Source organism: Grammomys surdaster, unplaced genomic scaffold (genome assembly GCF_004785775.1).
Source record: "Grammomys surdaster isolate TR1022 unplaced genomic scaffold, NIH_TR_1.0 199, whole genome shotgun sequence".
Classification (NCBI taxonomy): Eukaryota; Metazoa; Chordata; class Mammalia; order Rodentia; family Muridae; genus Grammomys; species Grammomys surdaster.
Genome location: NW_021604644.1, coordinates 3,057,306 through 3,077,953, shown reverse-complemented (window position 1 = coordinate 3,077,953; position 20,648 = coordinate 3,057,306). Strand labels below are relative to the sequence as shown.

Below are 20,648 nucleotides of genomic sequence, written 5' to 3'. Positions count from 1 at the left end.
TGGCAATCCTCTTGCCTTGGCCTCTTAAATTCTGAGGTAGTACTTATGAACCACTATGCTGAATATTTCAGCTTTCTTTTTTTTTTCCTGAGAAAGGGTCCCTTATAGCATTGTATTTGCTATTACAGTTGAAGTCCTTTAACTTGTGATCCTCCTGTGTTTGCCTCTGTTGTGATTACAAACATTCCCAACCATACCCAGTTCTATGTGTTGCTAAGAATTGAACCCAGGGCTTCGTGCGTGCTAAGCAAGCACTCTACTGACCAAGCTACACTCCTGGTCAATAACTATTTAGCTATTGTTAATATTTAAAAAAAAAATCTTCCTTTTCTAAATTGTCCATTATTTTTAAACATCTCAGTTTAAGTTATTTATATTGTACAATTATTAAAGTATTTTACCAGCCTCCCAAGTTAACATTCTAAGTTTTATAATACTTTTTATGTTTTTTATTATGAAGCTAAATTGTTGGTAGCTTTTTAATAGGAAAACATGATTTTGTTGTGATATTGGATTTAAAAATTGATATTTTAAGCACATACTAAATATTTTGTATCTCAATGTGTATGTGTCTGCCTTGGGGCCACGCAGCAAGCATATGACTGCTAGATTGTTTCTGGAGAAGTTAGCTTTAGCTAAAGTACCAGAACTGCTGCTTGCTCCGTCCTGGTTGCATGTGGCAGTTCAACCTCATCCCCAGCACAGTAAGTAGGCTTTTCAGGGTACAGGTTCATGAACAAGCACTGTCCTGTGTATTATAAGGTGCTGGGCCTGACTCTACTTCTCTGGTTACCTATGCCACATAGAGTTTCATGCACCAAATTACTTAGAGAGCAAATGTATTTCAAGAGTGGGACTTAAAGTCTATATTGTTGGCACAAGTGAAATAACAAGTATATATAATCAAAACCAGCTGTCTTTGTATGAAGTGCCGTTGCACAGGACCTTTGGTTTGGTTTTGATCTTGTTGTTTATTTTTCTTATTTTTTTAAAAGAAAAAAATACAAACAAATATAAAGCAGAGATTCTAAATGTCCCCTTTCCAAGCTCATGGCTGCTCTTCAGTGTGAGTTTTCAACCTCTTCTCCCTGGATCAGCCCAGAGCAGTCGTGGTCAGGATCATTTCACCTAAGATCAGTTTAATGCCTGTCTTTGATTCCCATTCAGTAGTCTAGCCTTCCCTGAATGCTGGGGGACTTGGTTGCAGGGTCTATATTAAATAATAAGAAAGCACTTTGATTCAAAATTATATGATGACCTAATTAGGTTCATCAACTGAAAATCTAGTTTATATTCATGACATTTAGTCTTTGTGATTAGTTATTATTAGTTGTGGTGAAGGAAACAAGAATTTGACCTCAGTATGTATTTCTTTTATGCTAATTGTATTTCCTTGCTGTTGCTGCACACTGCCTGTCCTTCCTCTGTCGGAGAGTATAATACTCCAAAGTAGTTACTTCAAAATAGCATGTTCTTGTTCTTTTGATAGTGTCTTTTAAGAGTGTTTATTAAATTTAGAAAGTGGGCAATGCTTCAGTGGATAAAAGCATGGGCCTTGAAACCTGACACCAGAGTTCCATCATTATTGCCAGACTCCCATAGTAAAGAGAGCCAGTTCCCCACAAATTGTTCTCTGATCTCCACCAATGCACCGTGGCACACACCCATACACAGTGAATGGATAGATGATAGATGGACAGATAGAGTGATAGAGTTTTCTAAATAAAAAAAAAAAAGATTTGTAAAATGGTTCTGGTGTCATTACTGGGTCTCTCAGGAGCACTATACACTTGATTCTGTGGTAGTTACTTAGCACAACAGTTCAGTCCTAGTCAGTTCAGTTCAAGTATTTATTGAATAAATGAAAGAAATCTGTTTTGTGATTCTGCATATGAGTGCATTTGGTCTTCTTTCTAGGGTCCTGTTATGCCAGGGAGCCATTCGGTAGAGAGGTTTGTCATAGAGGAGAATCTGCATTGCATCATAAAATCCTACTGGAAGGAAAGGAAAACTTGGTAAGATTCCCTCCATGGTACTTTAAAGGGGTAGAAAGACATTTGATTCTTTTATAAGAACGGACTGTATGTTTAGAGATTTTAGGCTGTAGAGATAGCCTAGCAAGCATGAGGACCAGCATTCAGGTGCCCATGTACAAGTCAGGTGTTGGCACTTCCTCAGCTCAGTTCTGGAGACACTGAAACAGGAGTATCCCCAGGGGTTGCCGTCTCAACAGTCAAGCCAATCAGTGAACCCCAGATATTTTGTTTGGAATATTTTTTTTATGTGTATGGGTATTTTTTGTACATGTATAGTTGTATACCAAATGTGTATCTGGTGCCCTCAAAGGCCAAAAGAGGGCTTTGAGTCACCTGTAAAATGGGGTTACAAACAGTTGTGAACTGCCATGTGAGTGCTGGAATGGAGCCTGGTCCTCTAGAAGAGCCGCCAGTCCTCTCAGCCACTGAGCCAGTTCTCCAGCTGCTGAACCCCCGCTGTAGTGAAAAGCCTTGTAAGATAGAGAGGCACTTGAAGAAAACACTCAATTCTTGACCTCTGAATACACACACACACAAGTAAGTTAAAATAGTAGGCTGGTTTTATTTGAATGTGTGAAAATTAAATCTGCTTTCTAGCATTTAGAAACCTAAGTGTTAATAAATTTTCATAGAGCTGGAAAGTTTTGGCTTAGATTTTGAGGAGAAATATATTTAGGAGTGGAGCACCTAGGTTAGTAGATCTGAAGATGCTGGTATTATTACTATGTTTCCATTTTGTGTGTAAGACAAACAGTTCATGCCATGTTACTAAATAACTGAATACTAGACCATTACAGCAGGGAATTTTTTCAGCTAAGTTCACTGCATTTAGACCTGTTGGGTTTCATGTATATCTTTCTTCACTTACTAACTTAAATCATACTTTTTACAGCGCTGCACAGCTGGTGAGCTATCCGGGGAAGAACAAGATCCCCTTGAACTACCACATAGTGGAGGTATGCATGCCATGGGGTGCTAATTCTCACTTTCCCTGTCTGTCTTCTAACTTTGTTCTTTCCTTGCTATTTATCAGGCTCTGAGAATGAATAGAGGGATTATGGAAATGGCCACCAGTTTTGATTCTCAGTTAGCCTTGCTGGGAAAGGAAGAAAGGAGGGTGGGACTCAGAGCTTTTTACCTGTTGGACCATCTTGCTGGCCTCAGCTGCCTCCTCTTTCTCTCTATCTTTTTTAAGTGCCACATGTCTTTACTCCAAGCACCCAGGAGGTGGAGGCAGGTGGATCTCAGAGTTTGAGACAAGCCTGGTCTACTGAAGGAATTCCAGAACAGCCAGGACTACACAGAAAAACCCTGTCTCAAAAAAACAAAAGACCGGGTGTCACCATATCACCCAACCTGATCTGAAACTCATGACCATCCTACCTTATCCTCCTGAGTTGTTGGAACTCCAGGCATGTGCCACCACACATATTTTTAAATCTGAAAATGTATAGAATTCATCATGCATTAAGAGGAAAGAATGCAGACTAGGGTATTAGACTTTTAGGAAAGGGTAGGAAATAGTCTGCCAAAAAGATCTGAGGTCTGGTGTAAGTAGCAGTCTCCATCTCTAGTCCACCAAGAGTTCAAATTACCCACAGGAATGCAGCTCCATTGTTTGAGCCCTTGATATACTGCCTCCCACAGACAACCCCGGACTTGAAAGGATGGTTGATTGTACATCTGTCTCAGCACTGTGGGTCACAGCCGCCTTCATCTAGTAGAAAAAGGGGATGCTCATGTTATTCAGTTGTAGATCTCAGAAAGCATGATTTTTTAAGAATAAAAGGTAATTCCTTTTCCATTGTAGGTGTTGTGGAGTTTGTGGTTGGATTGTAATATGTAGATCTTTCTAGTGTAGAAATGCAAAGATAACTGAGGTGTAGGTTTCTGACTCTGGGTTGTTTCATAGGTGATCTTTGCAGAGCTGTTTCAGCTTCCAGCACCTCCTCACATTGACGTGATGTACACTACACTGCTAATCGAACTTTGCAAACTTCAGCCGGGCTCTCTGCCCCAAGTGGTATCCTTTCATGTTTTAAGTGTACAGGCTTTGGCTGTGCTTTTAAGAGACTGCACTAGGGAGCTACTTTTCCCAGGTTCACCTTCATGTTCCTATTGGGTTTTAGGGATAATGGTTTCATGTGCTTTGTTTTTAAGTAAGTAATACTTTGGACAACATGGATGATTGTGAAGTTAACATACAGCATCTCCCCTGCTTGACATAGAATATGGTGCTATGGCTCACAAGCTCCTTTCTTTTCCCCAGTAGGATTCTGTTACTTTCTCGACACACTAATGCTGGTTTTGCCTTTGCTTTTCTGAGGCAGTCTTACTCTAGCCCAGGATGGCCTCAAACTCCAGGCACTGGGATTACAGGTGTGAGGCCACATTCAGCTATTCATTTGCCTTTCAAAATAATAGTTTCATGAAGAGAGTATATATTCTGCTGTTTCAGGACCTCAGGTTCTCTATAAGGTCATTAGAGAAGTTGCATGATTTGAGTAAGAAGTTCCATGTCTGTAACAGTGTATGTGTGCGTGCGTGCATGCGTGTATGTCACTTACAGTCTCCACCCCCGCTTCCACACACATCCATAATGCTTCTGACTTTTAGTGATAAACGTCAATAGCTTTCCTGTACTTAGGATGGTTTTCCTTACAGCTTTCTTGTATGTCTCATAGACCGTTGTACTTACCTCTAGTCTGACAGTCATTTGACGGCACCCTATTGATCATACCCGTTTTATTTTTCTTTACTGTATCTCTCTTAGATTATGAAAAGTTTGAGGTTTTTACTACATTTTTTTCTGTCTTATAACTTTATCCTACCTGCCTCTCAGTCTTAATTTCTCACCTTCCTTTCAGATAGTAAAAAGATCAGAAAATTCTCCTCTTTTTTTTTTTTTTGGTTTTTCGAGACAGGATTTCTCTGTGTAGACCTGGCTGTCCTGGAACTCACTCTGTAGACCAGGCTGGCCTCGAACTCAGAAATCCACCTGCCTCTGCCTCCCAAGTGCTGGGATTAAAGGCGTGCGCCACCACTGCCCAGCTCTTTTTGGCATTTGAAAGAAAAAATATTCTATATATGATACAATTTAGATGCATATATGCCTTTTTATCCTGGGTATCCATTTCTTTTTATACATCCTGAATGTCCATCTCCAGTTATTTCATATGGAATTTTTGTTTTCAAAGATGGTTTGCTTCTGGTATTCACCACAGTTTTTAGAAAAACTTTGCTTTTGTTGTGATGGTGGTTTTTATCCTTAAGAGATGGGATGACTTTTTAGAGATAGAATTGGGCATACTTATAGAAATTGTATTTGTGATATTTCCAAATCAGAAATAACCTGAGTGTCCAACAGTTCATGAATGGATAAACAAATGTTGTTTCCTTGCAATGGTAATATTCAATTCAGCAACAAAAAAAAAAGACTTATTTTTAACGCAGTGAACAGCATAAGTCGAAAAATAATTTATGCTGAAGGAAAGAACAGATTCACAGAACATGACATTATTTTTGTAAAATTTTGGAAAAATGTAAAGATTCCTTCATGACAGAAGATTATGCTTGGGGAGAGGTCTCAGATGACTGAGGGGCGCATACAAAGGAGCAGTCAGGGTTGCTGTCATCATCAACAGCTTAAACTTGAAAGTCAGGTTAGTTATGTGAAAGGGTGAAAGGCACATACCATCCTTAGGATAAGACTCAGAGGCTGTGCTTCATTTCTCATGTCTCCCGTCACACTTACCTTAAAAGAGAGTGGGAAGTAGTTTTCCTTACCTTCCGATCACAGCTTGCACAGGCAACTGAGATGCTGTACATGCGGCTGGACACAATGAGTACCACGTGTGTAGACAGGTATGGCCGTCGGTGACTTGGCAACTAAGGGCTATATTAGTGCCTGCAGGAATCTTCAGAAGACTGTCAAGGATTTCCAAATTCTTCCCTGCTTTCTAAGACCCTGTTGTGTAATAAATAGCAGCTTTCTTGTTAGAGCACCACAGTTTGGTCTGTGTCAGTCTGGTGATGCCATGCTTGCTTCTCTTTAATAATTTCATTCCTTTTCCTTTAACTTTTCCTACTTAATTGCATATGTAAGTATTTAAGATAAGTTACTTCGAATGATAAATCTAATAATGCATTTATTATATATATAAACATTTATAGATAGTCTGTTTTGAAAGTATAGAGAAGTATCTTCAAACCTGTGGCTGTAAGATTTCATTTTACTTTAAATCAATGAATAACACCTATCTTGGATTGTTAGAGTGAGGTCATTCCATGATCACTGTCTCCTTTGGGGAAAGTCTCTGTGACTGCCTTTACTGGTTTTTTTTCTTCTGTCCATTTCCCAAGTCAGATTGGAGGAAAAACTAAACATTTATTTAATTTCTGTATCTCAAATATTGTATCTAAAAATTATCAGCGAGAACCATCTCTATCCATGACCTTGAAACATTTCAAATGATTGAAATCAGAGTTTTGAGGGAAGTGCTTTAAGAAAGTATCTTCCATTGTCTCTCCTTTAGAGCATACCGACTCCGTAAACATTTTGAGTACTCGAATGGTCTTCATAGTACTATTTAACACACTAAGATGGTTCCTGTCTTGAGAGCTAAGTGTATTTTTTAGTGGGGAACTTGAGGCATATAGGCTGTGCTGACTGAAAAGGTTGTAGTGGGCTTGGAGAAGCTCGGCAATTAAGGTGCTTGCTGCTCTTCCAGAGGACCTGAGTTTGGTTCTCAGCACCCACATCCTGAAGCTTTACAACTACCTGTAGCTCCAGCCCCAGAAGATCCCGTAACCATCTGGCCTCTGGCACTGTGTACACACATACATACAATGTAAATACATACATGAAGAAGGAGTTATACTTTTAAAGGGTCATGGTTTAAGTATGAGAGATTTAAGAGCTGGTGAAAAGGCTCAGTGATTCAGAGCACTGGCTGCTCTTCCCCTGGACCCATGCTCCATTCCCAGCAAAACACATGATGCTTACCCTGGCTCTGCCATTGGTAAAGTATTTGTAAACATTTAACTACAATTTATTTTTTAACAACCTCCATTTCATCAGCAGTTAACATGAGAAAAAATAATACCCTCCTTCATATCTGTAAGAATTATATATTTTGTACAAAACATGAGCTTCAGTTAAAGCTGTTCCCTAGCAAGAATAAAAGGGAGCCCCATTGTGAGAGCTGAGATGTCTGGGGCCTAGGACAGGGAGTCAGAGGCTTTGTTAAGAAAACAGTTAAAGAAGCTACGGTAGTGGAGACAGTTGAGCTGTATAACAGACTTCATAAACTACTGATCTAAATTGCACTCTTCGTTTTCTCTTCTCCCTGCTCCGCTCCCCAATGTAGGTTTATTAATTGGTTTTCTCATCATCTAAGTAATTTTCAATTCCGTTGGAGCTGGGAAGATTGGTGAGTGTTTTATCTTTCCTTATTCAAAACAATTGGAGATTGCTCAGTCAGTACAGTGCTTACTACTCAAACATAAAGACCCAACTTTTGATCACCAGAGCCCCTTTTTAAAAACCATGTTGAGCCCTGCGTGGTTGCACACACCTTTAATCCCAGCACTCAGGAGGCAGAGGCACGCCCATCTCAATGACTTGGAGGCTGGCCAACTACATAGTAAGTTCCAGACTAACCAGCACTACCCAGTGAGACCCTAGTTTTTTGTTTAGTTTAGTTTAGTTTTGTTTTGTTTTGCTTTGTTTTGTTTTGTTTTGTTTTGTTTAAAAAGCCAGTCATGGAGATGGGATTCTAATCCCAGCACTAGGGACATAGGGATTGACAGATCCCTGAAGCTCACTGGCCAGACACTCTAACCTAAAGGGTAAGTTATGGGCCTAATGAGAAACACTTACCTCAAAAATCAAAGTGAATTCACCAGGGCAATAGCACCCAAGGCTATATCTTCTGGTCCCAGCATATGAACGTCACATTCATGTATGCAGCATATGAATACATACATACAGAAGAACCTTAATATTTAAAAATCTATATATTTTATTTATTATTTTTTAAAATATATGAGTGGTCTATCTGCATGTACACCTGTGCATGCTGGAAGAAAGCATCAGATCCCTTTATAGATGGTCATGAGCCACCGTTGTGGGTTCTGGGAATTGAGCTCAGGACCTCTGGAAGACAGCCAGTGCTCTTAACCACTGAACCATCTCACCAGCCTCTAAAACTCACTTTTAAAATAGTCTGTTGTCTCAAGTGTTTATTTCATTGATACTTAGTTACTATATATGTGGATGAGCTAAAAGGTAGAAAGACCCTAGTATCAGCCAGGAAATGAAGGCTATGTGTACAGAAGATTATGCATATTAACTTACTAAATCCAGATTTCCTCCTTAGGTCAGATTGTCTTACTCAGGATCTTGAAAGTCCCAAACCAAAGTTTGTAAGAGAAGTTCTAGAGAAATGCATGAGGTAAGCTCTTTGCCTTTCTTCTTGTTTTAGCTCTCTTAGCTTCTCATGAAGGAGACTGCTTTGAACTGGTTGTTATCTGACAGGATTTCTCTCTCTTCTATTTTGCACTTGCGATGCATGTTCACGGTATTCTTTCTTAAGTCCTGGTGTTTGTCCATCTTCTACCTCACCTTTGAATCAAGATTTAGGCTACAGTTAGTCAGCTGTACCATTTGGATTTTATGTGAATTAAGCCAATAAGATTCTTTTCTTTCAATGTCTCCCAACATTGATGAGCATTTTCTTATTTTCTAAACTTGGGTATTTTTCTAACTTGTATTTTCTTAGCCCTCTCCTATTTAAAGAGCCTTTAGTTTCTAATTAATAGAGTGTTTTGGGAAATTGTGATCTAAGCTCTTAAAGTGTATTTTTTAGGGATAGTTGGGTTGAGGCCTTTGGGAAGACACCATGTACATGCGTGATTATGTGGTATATCCCTCTTTTCACATCCAATCCAACATTGGAAATTCTGTGTAAATGCTCTCTCAGACAGGACAAAGTGTGGCTCTTCCTGTCTCCCATTTATTTCTTTGCTGTGTCACATCCAGCCTCCCAGCTGTGCCATCTGACCTGCACCCAACCCTCTCTCACCAGCAGCCTGTGGGTCCCTGAACCCGTACTGCAAAGTCAGTGTCTGAACAGGCCTGAGCTCATCTATGCTAACTTATTCAAAGGCCTGAAGGGCTTTGTCCTCATTTGCTTCTTGGTTGTTCACTGAGTTTGGGATCTTGGATTCTGGCTTTCTGGGCAAGTTGAGTATTACCAAAGACTGAAATATGAGACTTTTCTGAGGCTCTTATTTTTGTTGTAGGTTGTCTTACCATCAACATATATTAGATATTGTTCCTCCCACCTTCTCAGCTCTGTGTCCTGCAAACCCAACCTGCATTTACAAGTATGGAGATGAAAGTAGCAGTAAGTAATGAAACAAGTCTCTCTCTTTAAAAAGTACTGATCTACGCATGGTCTGAAGCTGGTTATTCATAGAAGAAGGAATTGTCTTTCTTAGAAACCCATATAGCCAGTAGATTAAGGATTTTGTTGTTACTATTAGCTTTTAGGTTTCTTCTATTTTATATTGTTTACAGTGTTTTTTAAATGACATTTTTAATACAGTACTAAGAGTGGTAAAAGGAATTCTTTCCAGGAATGTACTAAGACTGGACGTGTGCATTTGTTATGATGGAGACTCCGTGACTTGCTTATCCTCTTGTCCTAGTTAGCACTGCTCTTGCTGTGATGGAGCACCATGACCACAAGCAAGCAGAGGCAAGGGCTGAGTTGGTTTATACTTCATGTGTTCCTCATGGAAGGAAATGAGGACTGGAACTCAGACAGACCAGAGGCCATGGCAGGGTGCTGCTTACAGGCTTCCTCCCTTGGCTTGCTGAGCCTGGTGGTACCACCCACAGTGGGCTGAACCCTCCCATATCAATCACTAATTAAGAAAATGCCCTACAGCTGGATCTTACAGAGGCATTTTCTCAATGGGGGCTTCCTCCTTTCAGATAATTAGCTTGTGTCAGGCTGAGATGAGACCCGCCAGCACATCTGGTGCTGGAGCACTGGGCACTTGGCAGTCTACTTCTAGAAGTGCAGTTGTAGTCATGACTTTCACCTTTTGGCCCTGTGGGTTCGGGGATTGCACCATGAGTCAGACAAGCTGGAGTTGCTGTGCTCTTACTGCGTTGGACCTTTTATGCTTCCTGGAGGCAGTGTGTGCAGTGGGGACAGGTACAGAGGTAGATGTCAGGTTTCCCAGCGGTGCTTGTGTGGTTGCACTGAGTATTGTAGTTCATTCCTGAGCCTCACATTTTGTGCTGCAAGGAAGCCTGTGTCTGTCTGAGAGCTGTTCTTCCTTCCTACTACAGAGAGCTCTTTTTATCTCTAATTCCTGTTTAACCTCCTTGGTCTGGCCCAACTTTGTTATTTATTACGTTAAACAAACCTGTTTCATAAAAATGCTTTCTATCTACTTCTGAAGTAAATTTCTTGGTTCTCAGCTAGTGTGTAAATTCCTCAGTGACAAAGAGTTCTTATTTTCACGTGTGTGATTTTTTTTTTAAATTTTTGTTTGTTTTTCATAGAATTTCCTTCCACTTTCAGGAGCAGGCTTACAGCAAGTATTAGCTATGTGATTGTCCTTGGCGACCTGTTGTGACGGGTGTTGGTTATTTCCGGTCTTAATAGCACACGTCTCACGATCCCGTTTCATGGTTCTCCTTTTTGTTTCCACTGTCGGAATCACATTGAAAGTACATTTCTTTTTGCTTCGATGCCTGTATATTAACATAAATTCTATACCGTAAGCACTCATTCACAAAATCCTAACCAGTAGTAAGCATGCAGGGTTTAAGCAGAGAGCCCTTATCTTGGCAGTGTTCACCTTGTTTGAACTCATTTGCCCTAGAAGAAAGGGTTGTTGGCAAAAACGACCGAGAAGCTTTTGGATTTAAAATGTCTGGGAGACCTGAGGGCTGGTGTGCTCATGAGTGCGGACATTGAAAGCTGTCTCCTTTAGTTTTTAGTCTAGATGAAAGGCATTGAATTAGCTGGAGCTTTTGTGTATAGTATCATACATAGCTTAAATGCTGATATTGGGCTGAAGAGTATTCTGTTTTAAAAGGAAATAACAAACTGCTGATTTAGCTGCTCACAGAACAGTCTTTGAGCTTAATCTCCCTTCCCTTCTGTTCTGTGTTTAGATTCTCTTCCTGGACATTCCGTGGCACTCTGTTTATCTGTTGCTTTTAAAAGTAAGGCAACCAATGATGAAATCTTCAGCATTCTGAAAGATGTACCAAATCCTAACCAGGTTGATGACGATGGTAAGAGAATGACTTCTTGAGCTGAACCTCAGGCCAAGTTAAAGCATGAACACAGCTCTGGCAACACGAGCTCTGCTGCGACCTCGCAGTGCTCACACAGCAGTCTGTCGGCTGTTCTGAGCACCTGCTTATTTCACCCCTCACCTAAGCGGCCCCAAAATTCCTGGGAAGAGCTTCTATTAATAAAACCCATCCTGGTATGGAATCCTCTCCTTTAATCCCAGACTTGGGAGGCAGAGGCAGGCGGGTCTCTCTGAGTTAGAAGCCAGCTTAGATTACATAATAAATTTCAGGTCAGCCAGAACTACACAGTGAGACCTTGTCTCAAAAGCAACAACAGTTACAAAAAAGGACATAAACCATGTGTTACATAAAAATAAATCACACATTGTTCATTCAGGGGCTTCAGATCCTTCTACTTTATACCTCTCTATGTTAAGAGGGCTTCCTGAATGAGGAGGCTTAATGGGTTGGATAGTTTGGGTATGGCTGACATTTTCTCCAAATAAAAGCTATTACAATACTACCACCTAATCTTTACTTTGAATGTATCATGTAATTTCAGTCAACATCTTTGTTTTATTTTCCTGATATGAATAAGAAAATTGACAGAATGAAATAAAAGCTTAGCTGAATTATGATTGGATAAAGACGTAATGAGAGAGTTGCACCAGTACTTGTGAAGGCATACTGTGAAATATTTAGTTAAGTAAATCTATGTTGCACAACAAGTAGAACAGATGACAAGTCTGCAGAGGTGGCCGTTTGTTTGGAGAGTACACCGAAGACGTGACGTGTCAGTCACTTGTGATAACAGGAAGTTTAGACTTGGCAAAACTTTTAAGATATAGATTTAAAGGTTTTGCTGGTTTTGCTTTAGCATTTTGACATCTTGTGCTCAGAATATGGAGGATATGTGATGCTGTTAAGCAAATGGGTCAGAACCCAGGAGTGGTGGTGCAAACCTGTTAATCTGACCAAGTTTGAAGTCCCAGGCTGGCAACAATGTATAGTGAAGCCTGCCATACAGACAACCCTGAGTTATATAGAAGGACTGGGACAGGGCTCCCGTAAGAGAGAGTTAAGGGTATGCTTTCTCAACGAGGAACTGAGATGAGGTCTTGCTCTGTAGCCTTGGCTGGTTTAACTTAGTTTTATGTTTTCAGTATTTGAAATCAGTAGAGTTTGGTTTATGCTTTTACTGGAACATTAATATATGTTCATATGTCATTATCCTTAGCATTCCAAGGTACAGCACCAAGGAATTACTATAGTTAACTTTTTTTAAAATCTTACTATAAAATATTTTTCAGATGAAGGGTTCAGATTTAACCCCTTGAAAATAGAGGTCTTTGTCCAGACTCTGCTGCACTTAGCTGCCAAGTCCTTCAGTCACTCCTTCAGTGCTCTTGCAAAGTAAGTATATACATTTGAGCGCCAATGCTGTAGTAACTTTTGCCTAAAATTGTTAAATATGAAGATCTTCCTACATAATTTGGTAGAGTGGGTTTTGGTTTGTGGTGGCTTCCTTAAGTGTGTTGCAGTGTAGATGTGCATATGCCAGCCTAGGTCCTGGGGACAGTCGTCTACACGGGCAGAGGGTCCCACCTATCCTAGGTCCTGGGATAATTTTCTACATGGGCAGAGGGTCCCACCTATCCTAGGTCCTGGGACAGTCGTCTACATGGGCAAAGGGTCCCACCTATCTAGGAACCTTTCCCAAGAGAGTAAGCAGCAATGAAAACCTGCTGGAGGGTTGGCATCTAAAGATAGCAAATTTGGTAAGAACCCAGAAGAAAAGAGCACTCTCCTAAGTTGATGAAGCTTCTGCAGGTGTAATTCCAACACACTTATGTGCTTAGTGATGACTCTTTTGCATGCATTATATTATGTATTATATTTTAAATTCAGTAACATTAAAGGGGCTTTGAAAACACTAAAAGGTTTGTGAGTAACTATATAGTGCTCCTCACTTTTGTCTAAAGGTTTCATGAAGTCTTCAAAACTCTAGCAGAAAGTGATAAGGGGAAGCTCCATGTGCTGAGAGTTATGTTTGAAGTCTGGAGGAATCATCCACAGGTAACAACCGTTTAGTTAGACATGGCTCAGGCCATGTAGATATACAGATAAGAAATTAAATATATTTGTTTTTTAAGTCTGTAAACTGGGTGTTATGGAAATAATTAACTGACAAATTCTTTTTGGTAAATTTTTAAATTTCACTGAGCTGTTACTTAGGGGTCCATGGGAGGGTCACAGGGCCTGTGTGACATCAGAGGACAAATTTCAGGTCTGTTCTCTCCTTCTACCATGGTGAGTCCTGGGTATTGAATTTGGCTTGTCGGGCTTAAGTGTCTTAGCCACTGAGCCCTCTCACTCAGTGACAGCCCTCAGAGCTCAGTAACATTCTTCAGGTGGTACTGTGATTGGTTTTGTGCTAAAGCATTTCACACATATTAGATACTGAGTAAGAATATTGTTTGACCACAATATTTGGTAGGAAGTAGTTATCGTGTTTGTTTCTACAAACAAGACCCATAAGATGCTGTTTTTTAACTGGGAAGATTTCAGCTGAAATTACACAGACACAGACACATATTTTTATAGAGGTATTATCAATGAAAGTTTTTTTAAAGAGTGAGTGCTACCATTCAGGAGTTGTCTTTTCATGCAATCTTTATTGTTAATATAGTATTTCTTATAGTATTAGAGCATACCAGAAGGCAGAATAAATCTAAGACTGACTAGTCTAATCAAGAGTGGTGGCCCATGCCTGTAATGGCAGAAAAGCAGGAGTTCAAGGCCAGCCTTAGCTATATGAAACACTGTCTAGAAGAAAATGATGAGCGTGGCTTAAACTGGTCAATTCCATTGCCATTAGAATCACACTGCACGGCCTGCTGTTCCATTCCCCAAGCATTGCTTACCATTCTGCCTGCTTCTCAGTGAACTTTGACTCTGCCTCTTTTCTCCTTGTAGATGATTGCTGTGCTGGTTGATAAGATGATTCGTACACAGATCGTTGACTGTGCTGCAGTAGCAAACTGGATCTTCTCATCAGAGCTGTCTCGTGACTTTACAAGGTTTGAACCAGAATTATGTCACCTAACAGCACTGTGAGGTTACACAGGCTTTATAGATGATCAGGACCAAATAGCAAGGGTTAACATAGAGTGAAAGCAAATGAATTAAAATTTGTGACAGTCTTAACTTCTCCACTACACCTGCTATTACAGAGCACACTTGTCTGAAATATACTGAGTCCTGAAGTGACATATGGTCAAAAGTTTTTACAGAACCAACAAGATGGCTCAGTAGGTCAGGGAGCTTGCTGTCGAGCCTAATGGTCTGAGATCCCTGGGTTTGCTCCTCAGAGCTCACGTGGTAGAAGGAGAGAACCAGCTCTAATGTTGGTGATTTATTAAGGGGTAGACGAGCACAGGTTATGGTCCTGCCCTCTGCGAGTCCCCCTGCCTCTAATGCATGGAGATGGATGCTTTCCTAATTCACTACGGTGCTGAACTAGTGTTGCTGGAAAAGAAGGCCTCGTTTTTCCCAGAGGATAGAAGGCCCTGTCAGCCCTAAGAATGATAGGCTGTATATTGTGGATGTTTTCTCTGTAGTGGCATAACATACATTAACCAAATGCTGTATTACTTTAAGGTTGTTTGTGTGGGAAATTTTGCACTCTACAATTCGTAAGATGAACAAACATGTTCTGAAGATCCAGAAAGAGCTAGAAGAAGCTAAAGAGAAACTGGCAAGGCAGCACAAACGAGTAAGTCATGTGCTGATCTGAATGCTTAAAAGTTGGGGCAGAATCTGCAGGGTAGTCGGAGCCCATTGCTGTGACAGTAATTTTTTACACAAAACTGTCACATGCTAAGGCACTGATGTTGACCACAAGCTATATTTCCCTAGTTTACCACCTCTAAGTTTCTAGAAGAAAACTTCTGTATCGCTAATCTGGGACAAAAGAGAAGGGATAAAATTATAGACATTGAGTCTCAATCCCAACTTGACAATATTCCCATGGGAATAAAGACTGTGTTTAGAGGGAAGCCGAGAGCTGGCTGGACCTCTCTGACTTACAGTAGTGAGTGTTCTGGACATTACTGCATTACTCAGCATATCCACCATTGTAGAAGACAGGGCAAAGGTAAGTTTAGTGACTGGGCTGGCCATGGTAGTGACATCTGCTAGGCCTCACCCCACTGCTGCTACCAGCATTAACATCACCAAGTTTCCCCAGATCTATCACTCCGGGAATAAAAGCCCTTTAGTACAGAATCCTCCCTGGGGATAGGGCATGGCCAAGTGATCAAATCACTTGCCTAGCGTCTCTGAGCTCCTGGGTTTGAGTCCTAGTACCACCCCAAAACCCATCGCCCCCAAAACCAGCTCTTGGGAGGTGGAGGCAGGAAGATCATACATAATTCAAGGACAACCTGGGCCACAGAGCAGAACCCGGTGCTGGTTTTTTTCAATCATTCCCGTTCTGTGGTGACATCACACACTGGCCTGTTGTTCTGCAGCGCAGTGATGATGACGATAGAGGCAGCGACAGGAAGGACGGGGCCCTCGAGGAGCAAATTGAAAGGCTGCAGGAGAAGGTGGAGTCTGCTCAGAGCGAACAGAAGAACCTTTTCCTTGTCATCTTCCAGGTGGGTTGGCTCAGACTGAAATGTAAAGGGCACCCATTCTCTTAGTTTGGAAAGTTGCCATTTTCAATTGCAAAATATTAAAAATACAGAACTTTGCAAAAGAAGAGTGTCACAGCTTTGAGGCCACCGTGAGTGTGAGCTGTTTGCTGATCTAAATCCCAATCTCACGTAGTCCTTATGGTTGACTCCGGTGACTACTGTCTTCCCTGTGAACATTCTGTCCATAGATTGATACAAACATGCTGTCTCTCAGAACAGAGGCCAGGACATCTTCCTATAAGAGGCTGAGGGATTTAACATTCAGTCTCTCCCTTGCTAAGTTGACAGTTTTAGGGGAGGTCCTAGAAGTCAGCAGTACATGCCACAGTCCAGGGTTGATGTTCTTCCTAAGACTTCTTCAACTTGTGCATCCTTTCCAGCGTTTCATCATGATCTTGACTGAGCACTTGGTACGATGTGAAACCGATGGAACCAGTATATTGACCCCGTGGTATAAGAACTGCACAGAGAGGCTGCAGCAAATCTTCCTGCAGGTCTGTGAGAGGCTTGGAACAGACAATCAGCACCATGGTCCCAGTCACACAGGCTTTCCAGTTTAAAACGTCGGTGGTAAAACACTAGTTGTTCATGCCCAAGACCACAGATTTTGAGTCTTACCACTGTTAAAAAGTAGTCCTGGGCTGGGAGATGTCTCCCTGGTTAAGAGCACTGACTACTCTTTCAGAGGTTCTGAGTTGAATTCCCAGCAACCACATGGTGGCTCACAACCATCTGTGATGGGATCTGATGCCCTTTTCTGGTGTATCTGAAGAGAGCCCACATACATAAAATAAATCTTTAAAAAAATAGTCCTGATAAAGTTATGGAGGTTACATAGCTCTTGTAGGCCCCTAGCTTATGTCCGTTTGCTGCCACAACTGTTCTTCAGAATACTTAAACAGGTGCTTTATAGCACTCACATCTGGGGTGCCATTTTCTGTGCTAGGGAGCCCAGCGAGGAAATGTAGCTAGAAAAAAGCCCGCTAACTTAACAGTGGTTAGATGTATAAAGTTACATTAAAATCTATGTTCTTGCCGGGCGGTGGTGGCGCACGCCTTTAATCCCAGCACTCGGGAGGCAGAGGCAGGCGGATTTCTGAGTTCGAGGCCAGCCTGGTCTACAGAGTGAGTTCCAGGACAGCCAGGGCTGCACAGAGAAACCCTGTCTCGAAAAACCAAAAAAAAAAAAAAAAAAAAAAAAAAAATCTATGTTCTTGTGGTAAAGTGTGGCCACAGGCACGGTAAACTGCTTCCAGCTAGAGTTACTGATGTGCAGGGGACTGAAGTTCATTCTTCCTCTTTTAACTCATTAATGCCCTAAGTCCACCTTTGTTCCAGAAAGTGATTAATGCAGAAGTAATCTTTCTTAAAGTTCAATTCTTTAAGCCTCCAAATCTCTCCCAGATTTATTAGCCCGTTTAAGAGATAACTGAGAGCCCCTAGTCCTATAGAAATGTCTTAGTGTGTTTTTGCCTACAGAGAAAGGGTTCCCACTTTGATGCTTTGGCTCCCTGGTCAGGCTGATTGTGAAAATGCATTGTGTCCTGACTTTCCGGACGCACTCTGCAGCTGTCAGTAGTGCAGCTGTGGGCAGTGGCTCCTCATCAAGGATATAAGAAACGGGCTTGTTTACATTATTGTATGTCTCTCCACTCCTTCCCCTGCAGTGTTACAATGCTGAGCCCTCTCAGGAAGTGTGTCAGCGTGGGTGGGAGGGACATGTTGCTTACATTTGGTTTCCTGACTGAAGCCTCTTTTCTGTGTCTGCAGCATCACCAGATAATCCAGCAGTACATGGTGACCCTGGAGAACCTGCTCTTCACAGCCGAGTTAGATCCGCACATCCTGGCTGTGTTCCAGCAGTTCTGTGCTCTGCAGGCCTGACAGTCACGTCTTCTCCTTTTTTATTATCTTGAAATAACTTGTCTTATTTTTGATGGTTTGAATGTTTGCTTTCTTGTAGTAGCCTTTCACTTCCTAAAGGAACTGGGGGAGGAGAGTGAGGACTATGACATGACCCTTAGTTGCCCTGAAGGGCAAGTGTTGCTTGATGAAGCGATGTTACGGTGACCGTACGTATATGAGACACAACTTTTCTGTGATAAATTTGATAACTTTTTCTCCTTAGGGCACAAAACAACAGGTTTGAGGTGTGTGAAATGCAAGGTCAGTCTTGCAAAGTAGTAGATATAACCGACGGGCTATCCCCAGGGAGCCTCGCTTTCCTCTGCTCCTGGGAGACATGGCTGGAATAAACTGCAGTTATGTTTTTTAAACTTTGGGAGTCATGATTTATCATCTTAGTTTCTTTTCTTACTGAAGGTGTACTTAGTCTCGATCCGAAGCTGTCTTTTGCAAATACTTTTCTTAAGTGGTGTTCTTATGACACTACTTGTTAGGATAAAGGATCACGTGTACTAATCCCCAAAGTTGTGTCACTATAAGCCACCCAGAAATCTTGAAAGTTATTTTAAACCGCGATCTCAAAGTATAGTGAAGATGGCAGTTTTTCTAGCGATCTCAAAGTATAGTGAAGATGGCAGCAGCTTTTCTACCTCTCAGGTGACTGCAGGTTTTTCAGCCATTGTTGAAAAGCATCTGGTCATGCCCTGAACCTCCAGGAAGAATTTGCCCAAGACCCCGTAGTGTCGCAGATTGACATGGAGTGGGTGATAAATGAGCTGGCGGGGACTTGGAATTCAGTGTGGCCTGGGGCTTGTCTCTTTGACCCTGGAGTGGATAATTAATCCCTGAGTCTGTTGAGGCTGAAGCGCAATGAGTGTTTTGTAAAATAATGCATAAGCAATTATCTGACATTCCAGATTTCTAGGATTTTTAAACTTCTCATTAAACCTTAGAAAAATCCACTAATAATGATACAATTACTGGTAATTTTGTGCATTTACTATCGTTTTGTACATGTTATACTCTAGAAGTATACATTATGATTTTCTGTTTGTATATATGGGTATTTAAGTTACCATACATTTCAATGGCCATAGAATATAATTTCTTAATAATGAGAATTCCTAGACTTTTTAAATACCACATTTAAGGTAGGAGTATCATTTAATCATTTAAATTCAATAGCTCAGGGTTGGATGGGAGATACTTCAGAACGACAAAATCTGATTCTTAGCTAAATATCCTATTTCTTTACACTGTTCCTTCTTCCCATTTAACATAGCTCATGGTCTAACTGATTTGAAATGACTCCAGTCCTCCAGGAGCCAAAGAATTAACCATTGAAAGCATTGGTAACTGTATCCTTTCCCGAGGCATAGATTATTCTTGATCTGCACACAGGAGTTTGTACTTGTCTTCCTTTCTTTCAATCCTCCTATGTAATGGAGATTTCTAGAAACTGTTCATTAATGTGTCCCTGCTCTATCCTGGTCGGCCATCTGGAAAAACTGAAGAGAGGATTGTATCCTACAGAAGACAAAATGAAAAAGCAGGAAGCAGCTGCTCCTTTCTGGTGGGGCTCCCATAGACAGGGGTAGCACATCACTGCACACATGCGTGCCTCATGAATTCTGTGAAGTCATGCTAATGCTCCTTAACAGGATTTTGTCAAAGTAGACATACGTTGCTCCCCTAAGGACTATATCATACCTAAAAGTGGAAGGTGTAATGTGCTTTTGCCACCCTGATATCTGGATACCAGGATTAACCTAAAGGCAGCTAGAGAACAGAAGCATACAGCAAAACACATCTCCTGTGTTGGCCTTGACAGTAAGTGTTCACTAACTACTGGGTGCTACACTGTCATACCTTATTAAATCTAACAGATTTCTGACAGATGACTGTACTCACTTCACAGATAGAAGCAGGCCCCAGGAAAACTTATCTGAAGTCCACAGCCAGGAAGTTAAATCCATGTATTTCAGGAATGAATTATCCCTATCACACAACAGTACTTAGCAGCAGCCTGAACCCCCCAGTGACTCTTGTCATCAGGCTACAAACATCTCTCTATAAGGAAGTCTGGCTGCCCATTCAGGATCAGTTTTTACTGATCTGTAAAAGTTAATATGGCACATGTAAAACACCAGCCTTGAAAACCACACAGAACATCTCTGCAGAGTTTTCTGAAGAACAGTTAGTAGTGATGGCCCTGATATTTGGGACTGACTTTTGAGTTTGGCCTCTCTCCAGGTGCAGCGTGCAGCAGCTGATAGAAGTGAGCCCCACAAGCCTCCCCTTAGTGCAGGGGTGAAAACAGCCACTGCATTGCAACCTGGGTGTTTTTGTCACAGTCATGTGGAGCTCCTTGCCACTGCTTAAACACTGTATGGACTAGTTAGGAGTGTGGCTCCTGTCCTCATGCCAAAGCAGCACTGTTTAGGGCATTGGTCATGCTTTTTACCTCAGCTGGTTAGTTCTACTTGAGCTGCATTCTACAGAAACTTGTAGATACTCTTTTCTTTATCTTGGTTCCCATCCCTACCCACCAGAGTTTGTGTAGCCCTGGCTCTCCTGGAACTCTGTAAACCAAGCTGGCCTCGAACTCAAAACATCTGCCTGCCTGTCTCTTCCTCTGCCTCCTGAGTGCTGTGTTAGAGGCAGGCACCACCCCTGCCCGGC

General features: G+C 41.4%; 1 protein-coding gene across 4 annotated transcripts in view; it reads left to right on the top strand.

Annotated features, from left to right (window-relative positions):
• The window catches only part of Ncbp1 (nuclear cap binding protein subunit 1), a 36,064-nt gene that overhangs the window by 14,583 nt on the left and 833 nt on the right, over window positions 1–20,648 (top strand). For 2 of the 4 annotated variants that reach the window (XM_028770205.1, XM_028770204.1), the window contains exons 9-24: window positions 1,918–2,015; window positions 2,929–2,992; window positions 3,949–4,059; window positions 5,836–5,900; window positions 7,406–7,468; window positions 8,417–8,491; window positions 9,342–9,445; window positions 11,236–11,358; window positions 12,672–12,774; window positions 13,344–13,437; window positions 14,338–14,441; window positions 15,022–15,136; window positions 15,894–16,022; window positions 16,442–16,555; window positions 17,832–19,488; window positions 19,641–19,796. In XM_028770205.1, coding sequence (XP_028626038.1) covers window positions 1,918–2,015; window positions 2,929–2,992; window positions 3,949–4,059; window positions 5,836–5,900; window positions 7,406–7,468; window positions 8,417–8,491; window positions 9,342–9,445; window positions 11,236–11,358; window positions 12,672–12,774; window positions 13,344–13,437; window positions 14,338–14,441; window positions 15,022–15,136; window positions 15,894–16,022; window positions 16,442–16,555; window positions 17,832–17,945 — 1,476 coding nt within the window. In that variant the 3' untranslated portion in view covers window positions 17,946–19,488; window positions 19,641–19,796. The remainder of the gene's footprint in view (window positions 1–1,917; window positions 2,016–2,928; window positions 2,993–3,948; window positions 4,060–5,835; window positions 5,901–7,405; window positions 7,469–8,416; window positions 8,492–9,341; window positions 9,446–11,235; window positions 11,359–12,671; window positions 12,775–13,343; window positions 13,438–14,337; window positions 14,442–15,021; window positions 15,137–15,893; window positions 16,023–16,441; window positions 16,556–17,831; window positions 19,489–19,640; window positions 19,797–20,648) is intronic. The other 2 variants (XM_028770207.1, XM_028770206.1) reach the window with 1 other exon arrangement.